Source organism: Cupressus sempervirens, chromosome 2 (assembly GCF_028749045.1).
Source record: "Cupressus sempervirens isolate cs-2001-9-10 chromosome 2, ASM2874904v1, whole genome shotgun sequence".
NCBI classification, from domain to species: Eukaryota; Viridiplantae; Streptophyta; class Pinopsida; order Cupressales; family Cupressaceae; genus Cupressus; species Cupressus sempervirens.
This window is the reverse complement of record NC_143119.1, coordinates 706,134,936-706,160,082: the sequence shown is the minus strand read 5'-3', so window position 1 is coordinate 706,160,082 and position 25,147 is coordinate 706,134,936. Positions and strand designations below refer to the sequence as shown.

The window sequence follows — 25,147 nt, the reverse complement described above, 5'->3', positions numbered from 1 at the left end:
TAGTTTGAATTCTATTTAGCATAAATTCTTTTAAATTTTCCTCACAATGTCATCCTTTTGGAGAAGCAATACCTTGGTTTTGTGGTGGTGAAATGAACTTTGTAGTTGGATAATCTGATCAGTCTTTGCTTCTTGATATTGTTTTTTCTTTCTGTATATATGCAGCACACAATTACAGCGTTAAAACAATTAAAAACATTCATCTTTTAGTGGTTATTGTTACATTGGTGCCTTCAATTGTCCCAACATTTTTGTTTAAATGAAAAGTTGCTAAACTAGAATGACATTAGCTTTTGTAGGTCCTTATTTCAATGGTGAGTTGTGGGACTTTGAATTATTAGGAATTAATGTTAGCTACAATATATGCTGAAATGGTTAGGGTAGTGGTATTATTATGTTATTTTTCCATATACAGACCACTGGAAAGATGCATATCCATTTTTTTTCATTTTTGACACGAGACACTTTGTATCACAAGATTTTGTTGAAGCTTGATTATTGATATTACTCAACCATTTATTCATTTGTTTTATTTGTAACTGATCTATTTTCCTATTCAATACCCAGTAAAATTAAAAAATGTGTCATATTGCATTATGCAAACTGCAATTTGATCTTTTGTGAATATGAACTAGATGCTACTGAGAAAAGTTTTTGATAGCAATTTAATTATATACGGATGGTTATTGCACCCCTTAAAGTTCTTTAAACATTTGTCTCCCTTGCCCATATAGCCCTATGCACATTGCTGTTAGGGACATGTTACTCTATGGATACATGTATTATTTGTATATTAGGATATTTCTTTGGTGTTTTTATATTGATTGCCCTAGCTATGGCCAACCAATAGCATCTTTGGATTGGTCATAGTGGTTTAGGGTTTTGTTCTACCTTGATGGGTTGTCCATAGCATCCATTTGGCCTTTGTCATGGTGTACATGTAGTGCCTTGGTTATTTCCTTGGTTCTATATTAAAACTCCTTCAATGGTGATTTGCATGTGTTAATATCCTAAACCCTAAACCCTAAATCTTGAGGCCTTGTAACGCTTTAGTTCATATTGTTTATGGTGCCACTATTTCAAATGCCTAGCAATTCTCTAACAAGTTATGAAGCAATAAAAACATGTGTTGAGTTCCCTATTACTCCTGTCAATTACCATTATGTTATCAGCCAATTGGATCGACCTATCCCCTTGCTTTAGTCATGCTTGTTGATCTGCTAGCCTCGTGGTCATGACTCATTGTTCCTTGTACCACTTTCTTTATATCTTGTCCCAATTGCTAGGCCTCTTGCCTTCACTTGTATTTTTTGCCTATGGTCAACTCTACACTCTTGCTAGCCCATTGCTTATGTTTTTGATTGTGTACCCATCACTATAGCTTTCCTTTTGCCACACTCATGTCCCTACCTTAGTGTATAGTTGGCAAAATCCTAGCACACAAGTTCATTTCCCTTTTTGAGCTTTGGCTAATCAATCTCCATTTATCCTCCTCAGTGTAGCTAGTCCATTAACAATGTAGGCGGTGTTTGACTATAGTGTTGTGTGTTTCTACTGGTTCACATGTCCATATGTGGCTAAATGGCTCTGCATAATATGTTGTGCGGTCTAATGTCATGGTGCCATGCTTTTTGTGTCAGTGTCATCTAGCTCAATTATTTCTTTTGCTAGCATCTGTTCCTTCAAGTAGGATAAACATGTTTTAGATTGGAATTGATAACACATGGTTGCTTTCCATGTGTTGCCTCCAAGGTTGGGGTGTGCCCAATCTCTATTATCTACATGTGCCCCATACTAACAACATATGAATGCTTTCCATGTGACATCTATGTGGGGTATGATGGACCCATGATTCTTTTTCATTGTGTGAATCCCTTTTTAACAACAATTGTTGCTCCAATTGCTAATAGACTGAGCTAAATTGATGGATAGTTTAGGATGAGAAGATTGATGGAGGGGAGGTACATGTGAATGGATGTTGTGGGTTGGGGCAATAATTATGTTTGGTTGTTTGAGCAATCTTTTATTTTGATCTAACACATGTTATGCACCAAACAACTAGGTTGACAATGTTCCAAGTGTATGAATGACTTACCTAAAAGAAAAGTTGGTAATGTAGTGTCCCCATTCTTGAAGAAATCTTATGTAAGCAGTAAAATGCATTTGTGGATAAGGAGTGCCAGTCCTTGGACACTAATAGTGCATAGGAGTTGTATAATTAGTTGGAAGTAACTATATTTAGATGTTAGTAAGGGAAGAGATGAGGAAACAGTGAAGTCTTATAAATAAGATAGTTTCCCAAGATAAATAAGGGTTTATTCAAGTAATGATTATCTCCAGTAAGAATACTAAGTATCTCCATCATAATAAGGGATTGGCTAAACCAAGCCAGGATATTGTTAAAGATATGGTGAACAACTTGGAGATATCCATCATCCTATGAGATGCAGTAGACTAAGGAGATTAATGAATGACGCAGTGAGGAGCAACTTCTTATATATCAAGGAGAGGTAATTAGAAGATCAACACAGTCAACCAAGACAAAACGACATCTGAATGCTGATTACGTGAATGTCATATCATTGCAGGTGATGATCAAGCATACCAGTCACAAGATCTAATGTCAAAGGATCCTCAAGCGTGTTAACTTATACCGATCAATCGATAGAGCATTAAGAGAGGGACATAGAACTGTTATTAGGCACAATCAATTATCTATCATGATGAGGAGTAGGCCAAGAGATTAGCCTGAAACAAACATAAGCATTTCACATCATGAGAGGAAGAGGAAGTCCAAGATAAGTGGTCATACTTATATATTGGTCAACGATTAGTAGGTTTCCATATGGATTAGAAGATGTGTCAATAAAGATAACCATTCACATATTGTTAATAATCATTCACTATAGAAGGTTAGATAATCGCATACTTGATAAAGCAATATCAAATATGAAGACCAAAACAGACTGAACTGTCAACTATGATTTTGAAATAAGTCTTCCAATGTTTTCTTGACATTAACAACAACTAGATCAAATTCAAATATCGATAGACATTATCTAGGAGGATATTGACCAAAGGATTGAAAGATTATAGATTGTTTGAGACAAACCACATATTGCATTAGTGAGTATATCCATGTTGTAATCACAAGCTATTGATGAATGAGAGATCAGTAGTGAGTACAGTATATCAGGAATGGAAGTCAATACTGTAGAAGTTGTTGAAAGCCAACTTCACAACTCGCCAAGATCACCTGCATACAAATAACCTGCTGAAGGGAAATTAAAGAAGGAAGAGGTGGAGCTTGGAAAAACTAAATGAACTGAGAGAGAAGATATTGCAAACAAAGAAAAATGTATTGCTATACAATATGCCTTGAAAAGGAGTTGAGAAATACAATGAGAGAGCTTGAATATAAAGGCCTGAAGGAGATTTCTAGAACAAGTTAGAAGATGCTAGGAGATAAGAATGACAACTAAGCATACGTCCACAAAAGGTGGAATGTCCTCAATCAAGGTGAGGAGATAAGTATGACTTAGATAGGAACAAACTCTCGTGTTGTCAACAACTCCTAAACTACAACAATTAAATAAATGCATTTAACCTAAGTAAACTTAAGTAAAAGTGTAAATAATAATTATTTACTCTAACACCCCCCCTTAAGTGCAACTTAGGGGAATGCACTTAAGCTCACAACAGCTAAGATGAAATGCAGAATGGGTCCCAGCAACGAGAAATGCAATCTCTGAAAAGGGGGAAAGAGAGAAAACCACATGAGAAAAACCCTCCCCAAAAAGAGGTAGAAAACCTAGTGAAGGACTGAAGAAGCCTCCAACTAGTGGAATGTCCCAAAAAATAGGAACAAAGAGAAGATCATGAAGAGTATCATTGAAGCATGAACAGAATGGACACAACCCAAGAACAGAATGGACACAACAGAAAAGGGAAATTATATTAACTGAGAAAATAAGCTAGTACAAATAGTACAAAGAAAATAAACTTCAGAACATGCCCTAAGGGCTTACAATAGCATAAATCAGGAGAATATTTCTCCTTTTAGCACCTCCTCTCAAACTCCACTCCGAACTGCCTTTTACAATGCCAAAAATCTCCTTAAATAGACCCCGGAGGGTTAAGGACTAGGAGTACATTCTAGAAAGTGCTAGTAGACATCCACCGACGAAATAGAAGGTTCCGGAAGCTGCGTTAGAAGTCGGTGCAAATCTAGAAAAATCCAGAAACGGTAACCGAACTTCTGGGAGGCACAACTTTTGAACCGTAGCTCCGATTGATGAACCGTTTACATTTTCGGAAAGCTCTCGAAGCGCTCTATAGCCCTATGGACAAGCTTCACTCGTCCCCCATTTTTTGACCCTTTTCGAAGTCATTTAATGCCCCAAACTCTGACTTTGAAGCATTCTTAGGAGGTCTCCAAAACCCGAAAAACTGCAATAACTTTCAAACCGTGGGGCCTATTGACCTGATTCTTTTTTTGGAATGCTCTAAATCATGATTACATTCATCTGGCCAATTCACACCTTCTAGTTTACCGAAATGATGGCCCAAATACATGCTCCTATTTTTTCGGGATTTTCAAATGCACTGATAGTTGAACTATGAGAGTTGGAACCTTTATTTGAGCCAAATGGGTATCCAAAAATGTAAAGACATGAAACAGAAACTAAGTCTAAGTACATTTTTTTGGGTGACACAGGATTGCCCTTATACCTCTGGATGCTCCTGCATCAGTTCCAGCAACGAGAAATGCAATCTCTGAAAAGGGGGAAAGAGAGAAAACCACATGAGAAAAACCCTCCCCCAAAAAGAGGTAGAAAACCTAGTGAAGGACTGAAGAAGCCTCCAACTAGTGAAATGTCCCAAAAAATAGGAACAAAGAGAAGATCATGAATAGTATCATTGAAGCATGAAGAAGCCGCAAACTTTGTCAAAAAGAAACTATTGATCTGAAGAGCCTCCACGGAAATAGAAGGCACGAACCAAGAGTATCTATATGGTAGATGATCCATCTCACCGAAATGCATAAGTAGCCAGCCATTGCAATCGCCTAGTATATAGGATCAAATACTGAATACATAGCTCACACTATCGAACCATCGAACCAAGGAAGCATTAGAACAACAGAATAACCCCCCCTTAATGCAGATTGGGTGAGGTGATAGGCAACTAAAAAAGTGGGCCAAAATCCTTTGTAGAAAGAACCAAGAGTAACGAGAGAGATGAAGAGGTACAAACACCTATAAAGGCACGTGTCACCGACACATTATGGGGCTAATGTCGTGAAAGGGACACTCACTTGACAAAGGAGAGGGCACAAAAATGGCAACAACTAACCCCCCATGGTGCTTTATAAAACAATGCGAGTACAATTGTCTCAAAACAATGTTCATGAACCCAAAATGCAAGAGTGGCACTTTATCTTAGTGCGTTTGCATAAAGATGCTTACAAATGATATCAACAATGATCAGAAAGAGAAAAATGCTAATACAAAAGATAGTATAGCCCAAAACAAAAGATCCCATGCCATGAAAATGATCCTTGGAACTGGAACACCCAAGATATCCGCCATAGAGCAAAAATGCCAAAAACATGATAGAAAGAGCATGGGGCAGAATCTGAAGGAAATGACAACATTTTTGAAAACATGACAAAACCAACTTTCGAAAAATATAACATTTTCAAAAAATGGAGATGAGACGCATAAGATATGCTTGTTGGAGTGAAAAACAGAATGTTCGACTTTGACTGCAAAAACAGGCAACAAAACTGCATCAAAATCACAAAATACTTGCACCAATGTCTCTGTCTCGGAACCAGCATTCCGACGCTTTCGGATCGGAAAAATACCTCCGTTTGCTCAAGTTATGGCCAAAAAACCGTGAGTAGGTCAAAAATTACCCTGGAGTGCTTGCAAGATGCTGATATAGTGCTGACATCAGCATTTCACCATCTCAAAATTGACGGCTAGATGGCCATCGCAGCAAAAAAGTGCCACGTGGCATCCACGTGGCAAGTGAGCTGTCCTGGCGATGACATGGCACGGGCTACGTGGTAGGTGCCAACGTGGCACATGCTGTATGCTGCCAACTGGTCGTTGCAAAAAACGCCATGTGGGCTAGAAACACCGGTGGCCACAGAGCAGCGTGGAGGCGGTGAAACCCGGTGGCGGCTGAAGAACAGGGCGGAGGCGGCAGTGGAGCCACAGAATAGGGCGGATGTAGACTGAGGTGGCGCCATTGAGAAGGGCGGTGGGCCAGCCACCGGGGCAGCTGTCGAGTTTAGGCCGCGTTGTGGTTGCACCCAGGCTGAGCGTCGGTTGCGCGGTGGTGTGGCCACTGTGGCGTGGCGTTGGCCGTTGGGCGGCCCTGCAAAATTTTAACTTTTTTTTGCAATAAATGCTAAAAAATCGTTTGTACAACCTCCAAATAATTTTTTTTGCCTCCTGAATCAACTGTGTCCAAAATGGACAAATTTTATATGGATCCTGACTTTAACGGACCTTCTGAACTCAATGGCAGCATCCGTTTAGGCCCAAAGTGCTCCGAGAAAATGCTCTTCCTCCTGATTGGAGAAAAAAATCACAAACAAACTAAGGTTTGTGTCTCCGAATCGCGGCTTCAAAAAATCCTTTAGCGAGGAAGCAACAGGGTGGCTCTGATACCATGTAGAAGTTGATGAAAGCCAACTTCACAGCTTGCCAAGATCACCTGCATGCAAATAACCTGCTGAAGGGAAACCAAAGAAGGAAGAGGTGGAGCTTGGAAAAACTAAACGGACTGAGAGAGAAGATATTGCAAACAAAAAAAAATGTATTGCTATACAATATGCCTTGAAAATGAGTTGAGAAATACAATGAGAGAGCCCGAATATAAAGGCCTCAAAGAGACTTCTAGAACAAGCTAGAAGATGCCAGGAGATAAGAATGACAACTAAACATACGTCCGCAAAAGGTGGAATGTCCTCGATCAAGGTGAGGAGATAAGTATGACTTAGATAGGAACAAACTCCCGTGTTGTCAACAACTCCTAAACTATAACAATTAAATAAATGCATTTAACCTGAGTAAACTTAAGTAAAAGCGTAAATAATAATTATTTACTCTAACAAATACATAGATCAAACTTCATCACTAGACAATTATCAAGGGAAAGATATCAATCAGATATAATCATAACAGTTTTGGCTAAGACACCAATTAATATAAGTTGATTAAACACTAATGATAGTTAAACCAAACTAATATAGTTAGCTAAGAGATGTTAACTATTGATTATGGAAGGATTACCTTCATAAAGAAACATGAGATTGATTAGTGTTAACCTGGGAGTTAGTCAATGATCATCTGCACAAACCAATCTGTGTTAGTTATGCAGCAAATTAGTCTTATTATGGAAAGTTGCAGTTAGCAAAGGGGCATGAGGGAAGAGACGTGTCATTCATTGCATCTCTTTGTTTGTAAAAAGACAAAAAAATGTATTCTCATGGTTATTGAAAGTATCATTGGAATGTTACCTCTTTTTTAATCCAGTATTGGATTGGCTCTATTAGAGCAATTACCACTTGGCATAATCAGTGGCATATATTCAAAGGATTGTAATCAGAAACAGCCAGAACATTGCACATTCATAAAGTGCAGATCAGGCACAGCAATATCATCTCTATAAGCTTTAATTGGAGACATTGCATGCTTATAAGCTGTAAATCAGAAATAGCATCCATCATTGAAGTCGCAAGCATACAACTATTGACCTGAAACAGAAACATATCGCAGTTGGCAATATCCATACATTGTATAATCAAATCTACATATCATACATTGCAGTCCGTTTCTACAAGCAATGTATTTTTGATTGCATAAACATATCGTATGTCAGGCATGGCGTCATTACTTTATCACTATAAATGATAAAGCAATATCATTCATAGCATATTTAGTAATTGGATATCAGACATTGCTATCCATGCAATAACATTTTTGTATGCACACACAAACATATAAGAAATAGGAATTGATATCTTGTGTAACATCTTAACTGGTTCTAATTGCATTCATTTGATAAAGTAAGAAGTTGGAATTGGATGATTATCCCGGCTTTCCAATTTAGCCATAAAGGGGAGATTACATGCAAGCAAGCGTATGTCATATGACCTTATGATATTGAAAATCATGATGTCATTGTGGTAATATGTGGCAAGGATTGCAATAGATGCAAATGAGTGATAATGCAAATATGCAAGAATGCAAGCATGCACAAGGAATACAAAGACAAAAAGATTTGCCTCTAGCTTAGTTAAATACCAATATTTGTTGTTGTTCTTGATGATAATGGTGTTGATTATGGGAACAACAAGAGATTTGGGAAGGATATGTGGCAACAACAATTATTTGAGTGTAGTGGATCACGGCTTGTAAAACTGAGAGATTCTTTGGAAGATGTGTTAGATCACTTGGCGAGATTCCCATGGAATAGGATTGCTGTGAGGTTATGGGGGCTTGGTGGCATTGGACTATGTTTGGATAGCCATTCCCATGGGACCAATAACAAGGGAAAACCACATCACAAGACAAGGATAAAATGATGGAGAGATTGCTTAGAGAGTGGGAGGGTGGTAGGACGTGTTTAGGATGGATGTGTGAGGGATGCGTGGTTATACAATGTATCACAAGAAGCAACTTTTTATGGTATAGACATGTAAGATATGAGGGACTGAGGGTTGTTGGAGGGGTTTCAGGATTTGATCTCCAAGGACTATGTTGCATAGGAATAACATGCCTCACTTTAGATATGTTTTTTTGTATTTGGAGGTGAAATTGTGGATAACATTGATAGGGTTCTTGATCTCCAAGGACTATTTTGCATAAGAATACAAGATTGTGTTGGGGAACATGGATTTTTGTATTTGGAGGTGGGGTTGGCATTTGGAGATATGGATTTCGATAGTATTACATGTTGACATGTTGTGACATGATGAGCCGTAAAGTTTTGTCTTTTCTTTGTTTAATATTAGTGTTATCTCAGATCTAGAGGACAAGGGCCAGGGGGAGGGCCTCAATTTGGGGTGGCGGGGGTGGGGAGCAATGTAACTTGAAATACTAGTTATGAAAAGATGGAACGATACAATAAGTGAAGTAACAAAATTGCAAATGCCGAATACTAATTCTTGAACATTGAACAATGAACATTGGAATATTGAAAATGTCAAATTACTAATTAAAAATTACAATATTAAATAAAATTGTCGAATTGGTGAATAGAAGATTTCTATAATAAAAATAAAATCATAAAGTCTTAAAGATGATTACAATGAGTGGCATGATATCATAACATGTATAAAATGCATAGTTACAATGCCTTGGGGGATAGAGGGACGACGGAACGGGGGGACAAGTTGCTAGGATTAGGTGACAAAGGGGCCATAATTTAGGGACGGTATACACTATACATATAGTACTTAAAATACTAGTTATGAAAAGATGTATTACAATATAATATATAAAGATGTAAAAGAGTGACTACTTGAATATTGCATTGAATTGTAACATCAAACATTGAACATAAATAGTCAAATCAAAAAATAGTCAACACTGGGAGGTCCCCCCATCCTCGATGGAGGTGGTGGAATATGGTGGTGCTACTAGGGACAGGAGAATGGAGTCCCCAAGTCCCCTATGCATCCACGTCTTCGGGACGTGGGGCAAAAAGAGGGGGACGTGTCCCTGTGTTTCTATGATAAAATGTCAAAGTGTAGTAAAGGAAGGCCTCTAATCATCCCTCGACGAAAACTCCTCATCATTGGAATCTAGTAAAGAGGGTATAAAAACATCAAGTTGATTTCATTCAATTTCCTCATCAATTTCTTCTTTTGTTTTTAACTTCGAAAGCTGGGGTTTGGAAGTGGCAACCCCTAGTTGGGTCAAGAGGCAACACCCCTTGTATGCTCCTTGTAATATAAGGAGGGGTAGTGCTTCCGCCGCCAAACATATTTTCCCTATTTTGTGGCCTTTGGATTATTCATATTTGACGCATTTTTCCCCCAAATTGAAGTGTATGAACAAAATTTAAAAATATACATTTAAAAAAAAAAAAATCACTTTATGGTTCTTTACTTATGGGGGACATACATGCATCTCCAATACGGTTGAGAGATGCTTGGGTGTCCCCACATCCGTTCTAAGGACATTGTGTCATTCTAGTGGCATCCTGATAGTGCAATGGTGGCAGCAGGGTGGTGGTGGGGGAACACCTTGTCCCTATGGGGGTTTGGGTGGGGGGCAATACATCCTTGTATTACATTGCTTTATCTGCTTGTATCCAAATCATTTGCAAAGTTGATGATATGGTCCCATAATGAGATATTATGTTGGCATCCCATGAGTTTAGTAAAGTTCTCATCATTTTTAGAATAAGACATCATGCATGTCTTTGTTGATCTTGATAAGGAATTTTAGGTGATGGATGGTGGGGTTTAGGGATGAGGTCAACGAGATGATTGGTGGCAACAATCTCATGATTGTAGTGCTGCAAGGCACCTATTTAGATGTTGTAAGTAGTTTTCTTATGATGTGCAAAGAGCTTATTGATGCCTTTTCTATGAGACTAGTAGCCATGGTGACCTTATGATCTAGGTGCAATGTGTTGTCCAGCATTTTGTCACTACAAAATGTAACAAAATGTAGGTAACAGTACGAATCTTTTCGAATTAAGAGATAACCTATTTGATTGGTAAAGTTTGATCAACTGATCGTTCCCAATTCATATAATGAATCCTTTTATTGAAGGCTATCATAAATTCTTTTTTTTTTTTTTGCAATTTGTTAGCCTATACTCGATTTTTGAGGCCTTCAAAGTCCCTTTTGTGTTTTTGAGTGTTTAGATTGGTTTAATCTTTTTGTTTCCTTCAATCTATTGCTTTTGGTTTTCCCTTTGATTTGATATCTCTTGGGGCTTAACGAGAGTTGTTAGTCAAAAGATATCAAGGCTTAAGTGCTTAAAAAGTGGGTTCTCCAAGTCCAATTGTATATTTAAAACATTGACTTTATATTTTAATGTTGAGTTGCACTTTTTGAAATATATAACTTAAAATGACTTTATGTTATGTTTTTATGTTACTTTATAACTTTAGATTTATCACTTAAGTGACTTTATGCACTTAATAGTCTAATTTAATGTTGAGATTTACTTTGATGTTTTTTACATGCCTCTTTAGTGGATAACAACTTCTTCGTAATGCATAGATACATATAAATCTATTTTTCTATTTATATTGTAGTTATCGAGTTATTTATAACATTGATATTACAAAGGTTTTTTTATTTTATCTTTGATACGATAATTTGTTTTTTTAGTTTGAGCAAAATGGTGAATTACACAGCAATATGCTTTTGATAGATAGACAATGGCATGGAATAGCTGAAGTGCCTTGGTGGAAGAAGGTTTGGAATAATTTTTCTTGGGCTAAATGCAATTTCTTTTCATGGCTGATTTCTCAAAAGAAATGCCTAACATAGGAGAATCTTCAAAAGAGAGGACTTCAAGAGCCCTCTCTATGCCTCCTTTGTATGAATAATGAAGAGTGTGTCTCCCACTTGTTTTTCCTCTGCTCTTTTTCTATAGAAATATGGCATAGGTGGTGGCAAGTGTGGCACCATGGATGCATCCATGCTACCTCCTTAGTTGAATTGTGGGAAAGCTTGGGTAGGCCTCCTACTAGAACTACTTTCCCTCAAGTGGCTTGGGATATTGTGCCTATTTTCATAATATGGAATCTTTGGCGAGAACAAAATCGTAGGATTTTCTTTATCATATCTTATCAGGAGACTATCTATGCTGAGTGCGATATATTTGAAAATATTAATCCTGGAGATTATGGTATTATGAGGAACTTGAGCCTGGTGGACAAGAGAGTGAGCAACGCTAGTGGCATGAGGTCTCATCAGGTAAAGAGAAGGGTTTGCAGGACTGGGAGATGAAGGTCTCCCTTGGTGTTTTGAAGAAGTGACTTTCTGCACTTTATAGTCTAATTTACTGTTGAGATTTACTTTAATGTTTTATTTTAAAACATTTAAGTGAAATGTTACTTTTTGAACATATTTGCACATAATATGTAAAATATACTGTGTAAATATGATATTTGACCCCTTTAAGTGATGCTTAATAAATCAATTAGATAGGTGCTAAATAGAAAACTTAAGTGATGCAACTTCATTACATGTTCTTTTTTGAAATGAGTTACATATAAATGTATCTAGAGAACCTGATTTTGGCTTGGATACGTAAATGCATTACATATTTAAAACATGCAATCACTCCTAGAGAGTGCAATGTTGGCTTGGAGGTGGAGTTTTGGTCAGAATACATGTAAGTGCATAACATGTAAATGCAAGGCAAGAAAACATGACATGCAATGGGCTCTTCTAAACCCAATTTTAGTCTATATATGAGTTATATGCATTTTCCTTGCACATTTTAAACTTGCATTTGAGGATTCTATACCCGATTCTACATTTACATGCATTTGTGTTGACCATTTCCTTCATGCATTTGCTCTTGGAGGGTGCGATTTTGGCTTGTATCACATGCTAAACAACTTGGGGACCACGTTTTTCCTCTTGGAGTTTAAACACTTTCCTTTGCATATTTAAAACATGTAAATGCTCTTCAAGAGTCCTATTTTACTCTTGCACTAAAAAACACTTCATGTAAATGCATTTGTAGAACCCACTTTTGCTCTACATGCAAATGCATGACATGCATTTGGTCTCCAAGAGTTCAATTTTTCTCCTTGAACGGAAAACGTTTGAACTTGTGCAAAGGAAATGTGTATTTAAAACATGCTAAAGTCTTCTAAAAACTTGAGTTACATTGAAGGCATGCATTTTCGCCAAAAACGTCGCGTGTAATGCCTCTTAGAGAGTGTGATTTGGGTTGTAATGCAAGTAACATGCATTTGCCTTGCATTTTCTCTTCATGTGTTTGGAGTTAGAGACCTTGATTTCATTCCTCAAGGAGGCGTTCTATGCAAAGAGGCTCCAAGACCACAATTTACCTAATCAAAGGCAAAAACGTTCATGTAATAGGGCTTCCTAAACCCGATTTTGCATAAAACATTGGAGGGAAAGGGATTTTCAAGGCATTTGCATCAAATACATGCACATGCATTTGCGCTTGGAGACCACGCTTTGCCTTATAGATTTTTTTCAAACATGGAAATCCTTCCAAGAAGTGTGATCTGCACTTAGGATTGCATTTGCAAGTTTATTGGCAACATCTTGCACATGTATTTGCATCTTCTAAACCCGATTTGAAGCCAATGTTTGAATTTATCGAAGACTTGGTTCATCACATGCAAATACACTTGGAGAACCTAATTTTGGACAAAACAAGTTCATCCAATTTTCTTCCAAAAATTGCTCTTTGCTCTCCAAATAATTGTAAGAATCTGGTTTTGCTTGTATATCTTCATTTTTTTGTTAGATATCTGAGAGGGGGAGGTCAATCAGTTATATCCAATTATCCTACAGGCCTTTAAAACACTTAAGTACGAAATCAACCTTCATACACTTTCAAATCAATAACTCATTAACCACATTCAACATATCAAATTAGACTCATAACAACTTTACTTCAAATTGTTATCTCATTGTTTCTTACTTATACCAAGTATTACAGAAATCACTTGGTATATACCGAGTTGTAGCATTACGTAATTAACATGAAAATAAACTTGCAACACAATAACAGTCACACATTTGATGTAGAAACCCTATAAAGGGAAAAATCACCTGGGAATCGACAACCCAAATTATTCCACTCTTCTAAAGTGAGCTCTATTGGGAGCCAACCTTAGTAGAGGTTACATGCACATTTTTAGTGTAATTGGGTTATATGATTTTAACCAAAGATCAGCTAGACCTTATCACTCATTGACATTTCTAAATAGTGGTCTGCTCTAAAGGAATTACAAACATCACTAATGGATGCTACCATATAGGATTTCAAAGACTTGTTCTGTCCACTCGATTAAGAGATTTTATCTGCTAAAATCGTAAGAAGGTAAATTCAAGTGATCAATTAGTTTTAGCACTACCTTGCTTGTTCAGATCTTTGCTTTGCTTTGTCTCTTCCTTTTGATCTCTTTTTAGCTGATTTACACACTTTATCGTCACTTAGCACTTCCTTTGCTTGATCTTTTCACTTCTGCTCTGCTCAGTTTGCCTTCTATCTTCCTTTAACTTTAATCACTCAATCAACAACACCAATATCAGCAACAATCAGGAAGCAGAAACAATCTTGATCATCCACATAAATAGGTAACTTTTCCTTTCCAAAATCTTTCAGATTTTCCCACTTAATCACGATTGTAGCTCTCAGATACAGTGAATTTAGACACTCGATGTATACATCTTCTCCTTGAACTTTGTGCTCATCTTCATTTTGTTAAATCTCCTTCATTAGATCTTTATTACATTTTTCCAGTCGTAGATCTCATAAGTAACTTTGAGTTTATCCTTTGAACTTCTTGAACATTCTTATTTTCATCAAATGTCGTCCTCAAATAAAATCTTTTCTTAACTTGTTCTTTTTGTTCAAGCTCGGTGAACATAACAACTTTACTTAGGCAATACATCACTCAGGTAACACTGAAATTACTCGTTTAATACTAAACTTCAACTCTTCTTTGCCAAGCGCTTGGTGAAAACTATAGTAGCTCAGTTAATACTGTATTCCTTAATTTACCTTGTAGTTATGTTGGTGAAACTTGGCATGCATATACATGATCTTCATCACTTAATCACAACATTACATTATTGTAAAACAATCAAACCAACATTATACTGCCACAGTCCAACTCATTCAAGTACCCATTGAATACCATACTTTCTTCAAATCCTCTTCATCAATCAAATGGTATGATACTCTACTGAATTAGCATAATGTCTAACCAATTAAAGCCTAACATCAATGACAAATAACACCTGATATGACTCTTTCACATACATTAACAACATTATCAGTTGCGGCTAACACTTTTGCTAATTTGTTGCGTTCTTCAGCACTTTATCATCTATTTGTTCAAATGCAGCCCTATATTTTTGCTTCAAGTTACTAAATAAGTTTGAAACTTTCATTCTTAACAAATGCAAAAGCTTTTCCATGTCAAAAAAGAAACTGCATGCAAACTGAAGGTTTGGAGTTTGTCAAAGTTTGAGTCAAAGCAAGAGGTATGTTTTTCTTTTTCTTTTTAGTTGTTGTATATGTTTTGTTGCTTGTTTTGGTTTGTTTTTGGAGAAAAGTTGGAGATCTTCCCTCAAGAATGTAAGTACATTTCCATGTTTTCACCTTCCATTTTCATCCTTTATCCAAATACATCCAAACTCTTGATTCCCTAACATGTATTCTCAATTCCAAAACCCGATTACATATTTTCATGAAGTAAAATGATGAGTTTGTACCACATGTAATTGCATCTTCCAAATCCAATTTTGATCAAAACTCATATTTTTAAACATAAAAACTCTCATCCTACACACATCCATATGCTTCTCACTTGCATTCTAAGCCATTCAAAGAAAAAGCCCCATTTTGCTTGTATGTAACCACCATCCAAACCTTAATTTTGGTCATTTTTGCCCAAATACATGTTGTTCCATTCATTTCCAGCCTTGAAAAGCATTAAATAAGTATCTATTCCATACTTTGAACACTTGTTCTTCCATGGATCTTCCATTATTGTTCGGAGCTTTAAGCTTTAATGGATCCAATCGCGTTAGATCATGTTTGCATTATTTGGAATCTTCACGTTGCAGCAAACTCTTCAAGTCAAGACATGTCATAATTTCTTCAAAGAATTGAGACATCCTATCAAGAAGAAATGCTTAGAATTAGAAGAAGCAATATTCATTTGGTCTCCACTTAAAAAATGGTGGCCCTAGAACTTGAATTTGTGTGGGAATGCGCCAAAGCACTTAGAGAGAGAGAGAGAGAGAGAGAGAGAGAGAGAGAGAGAGAGAGAGAGAGAGAGATCAATTAAAGATGCTGATGGGACAGTTGTTCTGAGTTTGCATTTGGACATCATTGAGAAGGTTTTCAAAGTGTTAGAAACTCCAGAAAGTGTGAATTTGACAAAGAAGAACTCACAAATGTAGAACGAGGAAAAGTTTGATTATATCAAGTTTTCAAATGGCAACTGGTGATTCATCAACAAGAATCCGGTGATGCGAAATACAAGAATTTCCAATTCGGCAATCATCCGCAATTGCATCATCAAGTACAAGGCCTTTACCGACAATCTACAAGATTGATTTATTTAGAATCAGCAGTTTCAACTTTTTCTTCAAGAACATTTTTAGTTTTGTAGTTGCAGAAGATAGATTATGTGTAATCCGATTACAGGAACCTTCGGTCATGTAATCCAATATTTTTTGTTTTTCCTTTTTTGACCTAGTCAAGGTGGTTGAGTTCCTCCTACGTTTTTCTCCACTTTTCTCTCACTCCTTTTTCCTATATAAAGGAGTGACCCCCTATTGTAAAAATCATCTTTTATTTTATGCAAGAGAGGTCTGCCAAACTTGTGCAAGCATAACTTTGATTGTGTAGTACCAATTTGGAAGCAAAGTGAATACAAAGAAGCAATTGGATTCAAAGGTTTGACTAGAAACAATTGTGATAGAGCAAATTAGAAGCTTTGACTGTGATTTGGGTCAAGTGTCTTTGATTCATGTTACTATTACATATGTTTATTAGAGCAAGTGAGTAAAAGAAACAATTGGAGACGAAGCTTTGATTGGGAGCAATTTTGGTAATATAGGACTGTAGGTAATATTACTATCCGATTTTCACGCACTTTGTTAGGTGTAAGTTACTTTCATGTCTTAGAACTGAAATAACTTATAGGATTATAGCCTAGAAATCATCTACTTCTGGAAGTCTTTGCACCACAATAGTAGTGACTTACTTTTATAGTGTAGAACAACTGGACTTAGATCAAGCTGGTACACTTTCAATCAGCTTTTGAGTTAGTGTTGGTTTATTGGTATCATTGTTTCCAATTTCTAGATAGAAGCGTAGTGTAGAGGTTCTTCTTTCCCATTACCTACTCTACGAGTAAGTGGATTGTTTCCTAAAACAAGAGGAAAGAATATTAGTAACACCCTTCAAAGTACCTCTAACTTCTTGCTTACCTTTAGTTGATCTAAGGAACAGTAAGAAGGGGAGCCTTCCTTGCGAGGTAGGAGAGACTTTATCTCACACACTGTGGTTGTTCATCCTATTTTGCGATTGAATTTTCACAAGTTGTTGGTTCTAAAATGTCTACCCTACATGATGTGGGTTTTCTTGGGACATTTGTGCTGAAATTGGGATGAACCCAACCACACCTGGGGGAACACACGACTGTGAGCACCAAAAACTGGACCCCACTTGCTAGAAAACAACATTTTAAACCTTAAAGAAATTCCTTGCGAACCTAATTTTGAGCATATTACCTCTACTTTGATCATTCCATTCATCTTTCATGTATTTTCCACTATTCTTTCTCAAGCTTGGTTTGAAGGTAGTTAGTAAAACTACCAAGGATTGAGACACCCACAAAAGGCTTAGGAACTGTGATGCAAGAGCATCCGGGTGTAAGGGCAATATTGCATCATCCAAAAATATTATCTAGTTTCCTTTTCAATAAAGGCTATCTTAGTGCATAATTGTTTCTGAAAGCTTACTATTTTTAGTAAGTTGTTCATTGGAGATCATAATGTTCTAATTTCTTCTATTTAGGTTCACTTTGGATGTATTAACCTACTAGTAAAGTTTCAGTTTAAGATCAAGTCTATTTTTGAAGATATTGATTTTTTTTGTATTTGCAACAAGGTTCAAAAACTTTGAACTCAGTTTTGAAGGCTTTAGAGGCTCCAAAAAGGGGTCAAACCTCAGTTAACTAGAGCTTGTGCTAATCGCACATTGTAGAATAGGTTGTGGCATTCTCGAATGATGTCATAATAGCCAATTTAAGCAACTGGCGATAAATTATGGTTTCCAAAAGTTCGACTACCTTAAATAGACAAATATGAAATTCCTTCAAAATTTCTTGTAAGTTTCGAAATGTCTCAAAATAGTAATTTGGAAAGTGATATGCCAGTGAGGCATCTATTATCCAATTAGGCACCTTTTTTTGGTGAGACATTATAAAACATTTCAATACCGGGGTAAAACATTATGGTCCCATTTTCGAAATGGGGTTAAAATAGCCAATTGGAGCAACTAGCGATAAGTTATGATTTCGAAAAGTTGCACTACCTTAAATAGACGAATATGAAATTCTTTCAAAATTTCTTTTGAGTTTCAAAATATGACTCAAAATAGTAATTTGGAAAGTGATATATATATATATATATATATAGCCAGTGAGGCATCTATTATCCAATTAGGCACTTTTTATCGGTGAGACATTTATACTTGACAGTGAGACATTGTAAAACATAATACTTTAGATAAGACATTAAGGCACTTCAAGTGGTTTAAATTCCCAAAGGGTTTTGACTTGGGACAAATTCTTTTGTCAAACGCGTGCATGATATTTTGTTGGGGGCTACTCTGGTGTAATAAAATGTGAGCAATAATATTTTAACGTTGGTTAGCTTCATGGTTAAAACTTATAGAGCCTTCTAGGGCAGTTAAAAATTGCCTATATAATGAATTTGCGTAGGGTTGTCTAAGACAATTCTGGGGATATATATGTGTGGCTCTAACTTGTAGAATACTGTAAGGAAATTGCCCATGTGGCTTTGCATGTCATTTTGCTAAACATTGTAGTTCCATTTTAATGGAGATAATCAGAAGACATTTTTTTGTTCTTGCAATTTGTTGTTACTTCTCTATTCAATTATGTTAATAGGAGGAGTACCCTTATCAAATTGTTGGAGGAGGATTTATTGTGCAAAGGTGAGTGAATCTCCATTTTCTTTCAAGTATTCAATGAGTTTTTACAAGATGAAGGAAGACTAAAAAATGTTCAAGTTTCTAAAATTCCTTTAATGAAGTTTTGAGTACATTTTACTACTTTGTATACATATTTAGGGGCTATAGTGGTGAGTTTTTTTTCACTTATTTTTAATAATGTTTTAAGTTTTAGTTTCCATTTTAGGTTCATTATTCAAACACAATGGTTGGAATTGGAAGTTGTAGTTCAATTGCTTGGGAGAATCGTTTTAAAATTGATTCAACTTCACCACTTCGACTTTGTGTAACAATGATTGAGAAAATGCCTAGTGTTGGTGGTTATCTTCTATGGTGTAACCATTGCAACATTGAGTATCTAAGCTCATACACTTGAATGAAAGCTCATTTCTATGCCATTCCTGCAAAAGGATTGTAAGTTTGTCAAGGGCCAAATAAGAAAAGGTTGCCAATGAGTCTAATCTTGCAATATATTATAGAACAAGAGGAAGTTGATGTGAGAAGAAACAAATCGAAGACTAATTATTCCCTTGCCAACACAAGATTGAATAGGCTTCCTAGTGGCTTGAGAAATTAGGCTGGCCTACATCCTTTTAAGCTAATGTCACCACCTTTCTAAACCAAAATTTGTTGTACACAAGAAAGAGGCCTATGGGATAGGGACAAAAAACATAAAATCAAGGAGGTTGCAAATTAGAGTGTTGCTCATAGCATTAATGCAAATGAGCTTCCTTTCAACATTTTCCTAACGCCTTTCTTGGCAAGAGATGGTGAGTACCCCTTGTAATACACCTCATTATGTTAATCCTAGTTATGGAAAGGTGTGAACCACCTAATTTGGTAAAAGATGCTGCAATATAGATACAATTGAGAGTGATCAGAGATACATAGATGGTAACATGTGTGTCCATGTTTGATGGCGGAAAGACTACAAAAATAGGCTATTGATCAGTACTATAGCACTGCCTGCTAAAGGGGTGATGTTCTTGAAGACAATGGATTGTGAGGAAGTGAAAGATGCAAGTCTCATTGCTTGTATCCTCATAAAATCAATTGAGATGGTGGGGCCTACAGATGTTGTCCAAGTCATAAGGAACAATGGTAAAAATTGTAGGGCAATTGGGTCTATAGTGAAGGCCACGTAATCACATTTTTGGACACCATGTACAATCCACTCACTCGATTTAATCTTGTAGAAGATTGGCATAGAAATTGAATGGGTCAAACAAGTTTACAAAAAAGTTGAGGAGATTCAAATGTTTGGGACTAGTCAATAAATGTCACAAGCCATATTTAGGACCACCTTCAGATTGAAGTTCTTGAAGGTAATTTAATTTAATTTTTTTAAACATTGTAGTTTTAAATTTTCATAGCTGATATATGACATGTATTATTTAATGCCATTTTAGGTTGCCAAAACATGATTTGTATCACACCCAATCATTTTAAGATAGCTTTTGAAAGTGAAAGAGGTTTTGAGTGCTATGGTCATGAGCATCTTGCGGAGTGTATGGAGGCAATTAAACACAAAAAGAGCCCAAAAAGGAAAAGCATTGGTCCTTGATGATGAGTGGTGGGATCGTTTTGAGTTTTGTCAAGCATATCATGAGCATGATTAGTTATTTTGATACTAATTGTCCATGTTTGGGTGAAATTTATGATGGCATGGACACCATAGCGAAGAACATATGAACAATCATAGAGGCTAAAGAACATATGTGTGCAGTTTTTAATGTTGTGGAATGAATTATCATTGACTATTAGAAAAAGATGACCACCTCTTTACACCTTTTAACATATGTTTTGTCGCCATGGTTTTGTAGCCAAGAGATGCTTGCACTGCCAAGGAGGGTGGAGATGCAAAGGTTGTTTTTGGCTTTAGGCAACATTTAGAAAGATATTCGATGATAATGAAAATCGTAATATTTTCTTGATTGAGTTTGGTTGATTTCTTAGCTGCTGGATTCCTCCTACACAACGTAGATCCGGATTCAGATCCAATCCAAATCCGGATTCAGGCTTGGGTCCTGCCCAATCCAGGCAGGATCCTTGATTTTGCTTGTGGAGCCCATGGATCCTGACGGATCACTAGGTAGACTCAAGGATCCTGCCCGGATCCTCAAGGATCATAATGTCATTTTGTAATAAGTAATTCAAAGTTAATGTGTTGATTTTCTTTATAACCATGAAAATAGATCAATTATCAAGTATACTAGATTCATAGATCCATACTAGAATCATAGATTTTTACTATGAAATGATTTAGTTCTAGACTTTTGTATATTTGTCTTCTTTTTTAGTGTGTGTGTGTATATATATATATATATATATAGACATGAATCCTCCATGAATCTTAATTGGGAAAAAAAAATCCTAAACCCACGGATCAGATTCACGTACCTGAATTGGATTTGTTTCATGAATCGGCAACTAAGGTTGATTTGCATCTTCCAAATATCATGACACTACCTCTCTTCATGATCAATATAGGATGAATGCTGATGAGTGGTGATATGTACATGGTCAAGGCTCCATTTTCTTGCAGCCTCTTGCAATTAAGTTCTCTCCCAAGCTATGTTTACCAGAAACGAGAAATGAGAAGAGAAATGACGACAACCTGATGAAAAATGCAAATATATATCTCTGTGGTTGTGTGTAATTTTAGCTCAAATTAATAAATATCTTATATTTTATACAATTAATTTTTTTCCGAAATAGAAAATAACTTCTGCAATAGCAGCTTCTCACTCCAATTAGATGCCTTGTCATTTGATTTATTTCCGGTTGCTTTTGATTTATTTTTATCACCTTTTTTGTTGCCTTCTAATAATTTAAAAAATAAATTGTAGTTTCCAACATCCACGAACAAGTTAAACACATTTTTCAGCACCCAGCATCAGATAACAAGCTCAATGCCAGTTTTCAGAAATAAAATGCAACGCAGACAAATGTTGCTCTTTGTTCAAAGCCACAGTAGTCTACAGTCTATTTAACACCCAAAAACAGTTATAATATTTGTAGCAATAACATTCAGTTCCCTTCACATGGATCTTCACATCTTATTATGTTGGTAAAACTTTTTAAGTCATTCTCAGGCAAAGAGAACCAAATGAAATCAATGCCACTTCATACCAAAATCTATTTTTCTCTTCACAGGGACAGAAGAGTTTTAGCAGTAGCGAGAAACCATAAGAATTTTCCTTTCTAGCAACATACTCACAGGGTTTTGAGATACAAATTGAGAAGCAAAAGTCAAATTCAGATTTCAAAATTTCATTTAAGAGAGTTCAAATTAGAGGGCTATATAACCTTAGATACAAGAAACAAAATACTAAATATAAAATGGATAACAAATTAGATGACTTGTTTTAGGCTTCTTATATGATTTCTCATCTCACAATTATATTTAGAGCAAATCAATTTATTGTACGAAGAGATTTCCTCGGTCCGTCATATAAAGAGAATGCTGTTTCTAGATTCAATAGTGTGGATTTTAGCATCAACTTATCCATCATCAGGATGAAAAGAGCCAGTGGAATCAAGTAAGATGTAAAGTTGCAGACCCTAGAATAAATAAGAGATGAGGAAGAATGAGAGAAGTGAAACATGAGGACTGAGAGACCAGGATGGTCAATAGTTCTTAAGAATCAGCAAGACAGTAAAAATCATAAGACTGAAAAAACTGAACTAGATCAATCAATAGAAAAGAAGACAACATAATAAACAAAAAAGAAAGGAAAAAATATGAATATGTAGAATGAGAAAAAAGAAGAAAAAGAAGGAAGTTACTAGAGCCAAATATAAAGAAATTACTCAAAGCATAGATAAGACACAATCCAAACAAAATAACTAATTAATATAAATAAAAGTAACAACTCTTAGGGAAGTAAGAAGGAAAAATCTAAAACTGTGCCTATGACTTGATAATTCTGTCATGCAAAATTGGGAGCTCAAAATATTTCTTGCATTTAGCTTTTTTATCCCTCTGTAGCTGGTGAAATTGGTTTCTATGAAAGCAGTTTGGTGATAAACAATCCACTTGGAGTCTTTATGGTTTTGGATTTCTTTTGAAGTTACCACTGCCATGCATTATATTTTTTCACTTTTTATTTGAAATTCCAAATTGTTTGGATGTTAGAATAATCAGTGATGGCTTGATCCTTCTTTGTTTTCATTGAAGTTTGGGCATATATTTTTCCACCTATCATCAGCAGGCATTAACTTTTGTGTGATTTCTTACTTTTGTGCCAGCTCGTATGATACTAATCAAGCAACATTACCACCATACTGCGGCAACAATGTTAACCAGATTCATTGTATTTGCTGGATTTATAGACCTTTCCTGGTTAGTATATAGGAAGCTCTCACCTCCTAAGTTCTTTAATTTATGCCCAATTTTTTTTAGCAATTACATTTTCAGCTCCTCATGGATGACTATAATATCAATGCAACAGCTCCATATGTGGGATCAATCAGCAAATATTCCAGTTCTTGTAAAGAATCTAGCAGCAAAACAACTTTTTGCAAATATTTCTGCCGAGTCTATTTTTCAAAGCCTTGAAGCCTCTAGTTCTCCCAATATAGATAAGAAAACTAAAGTGACAACTAGTGACACCAATTCTCGCCAAGAGAGGGAAGATTCTCATTGCTGTACTACAAATGTGGCTTATATCAAAAGAGATGATAAAGGCATTCCTACTGAAGATCTCTACCGAGAAGATAAACAAGCATCAAAAGGGGTTAATCAACGGATAGAGGGAAATCAAAGTTCTAATGTGATAGATTTTGTAAAGGTATTTTTAATTTTACTTCGAACTCTTCTACGAAAGGATGAAAATAGTCCATTTGAGTTTCAAATTCTTGTCAATCCTGATGTATCCATAGGAACAAAGATTTGCATATTCGAGCTTGTTTCCTTCAAGCTGCTCACAGAGGCTTAGCAATATTGATAATTTTATTCTCCCATCTTACAGAAAACTCATTTCTCAAGTTTGCTACTGTTTTGTTGCTTGCATTTGGCTGTGTCATTGGAATGAATCTCTATTTGAATTTCAGTCAACTATTTCAGATGGAACAAAATAAGAACCAATTCATTATTTTAAATTTGATAACTGTTTTTTGTTTGTCAGGTTGCACTAAAACTAAGAAGTTCAATGACTCTGTTCGACTTTTTTGTTTTGTTTGTTGAACTTTTTTTTCTTGGTCTTAGAGCGCCTAACAACTGAGATGGTATCGCAGAGGGAATACCAAGCCTACAGGTGGCCTAGATTATTGAACCTGGGATGTCGGGTAAATTCTTCTCGATTTGCTGTAATATCACAACCTGACCAACAATAGAGAATGTTAGTGTATTATGTAGTACCCTTGAGATATTACCTTGTATTTGTGACAATAACATCTGCGAATATTTCAATTCTATGGTAGATTGCATTGTGGCTTTCCGGTTTCTAAACTTAATGAGTTGTCACTGCAGTTAGTCACTGGATCACCTGTATGCTCAAAGAAATTTCCACTCACATTCACAAACAGAAAACTAACAGATATGCATAAAATGCAAATAAGTTTATTGGATATCTTCACAATGTTAAATGAAGATCATATCCATCCTCCATATAACCACGATGAGATAGATGTAGAATTGGGAGTATTAATCGTATATCTCACAACTAAAAAAGGTTCACCTAAATAAAATTAGTGAACTATATTACCTAACAAGATGTTCAAATAGGATGAAAGTTGAGCTTGAACTCAACTAAGACTGACTATAGTCTAGTATGGAATATTCATTGAAATTTACATTTATAACATTTGTTTAAATAAATAAAGTGCCAATTTCAGGAAAATATTGAATATCAAGACTACTTGTAGATATATATAGTTAAACATTAACATTTCCCATTTTAGAAACTTGGGTGAAAACTTTTTTTTGCCTATCACATAATTAAATTGAACATTCTTTGTTTTTGCTAGTGACTTTGTTGTGACATTGGCAACATGATCTTTTGTATAGTGATATTGTTGGTTAGTTATGTGATCTTCAGATAATTGTCTAAAAAAATGTGCATATGAATCTCCATGTGCTTGGCTTGCTAATGCTCCATTGAGTTGTGAGGAATGTTGATAACAATTAGGTTGACATCTATGCTCCACAAGGACATGTCCCCTGCCAACTTTC

General features: G+C 35.9%; 1 protein-coding gene across 1 annotated transcript in view; it reads left to right on the top strand.

Moving 5' to 3' along the window:
• The window catches only part of LOC149575329 (uncharacterized), a 160,970-nt gene extending 136,309 nt beyond the window's left edge, over nt 1–24,661 (top strand). The window contains exons 6-9 of the mRNA XM_089816023.1: nt 23,224–23,317; nt 23,427–23,765; nt 24,211–24,261; nt 24,446–24,661. Of these exons, the coding sequence (XP_089672149.1) occupies nt 23,224–23,317; nt 23,427–23,765; nt 24,211–24,261; nt 24,446–24,661 (700 nt within the window). The remainder of the gene's footprint in view (nt 1–23,223; nt 23,318–23,426; nt 23,766–24,210; nt 24,262–24,445) is intronic.
• Nucleotides 24,662–25,147: the final 486 nt, after the last annotated feature.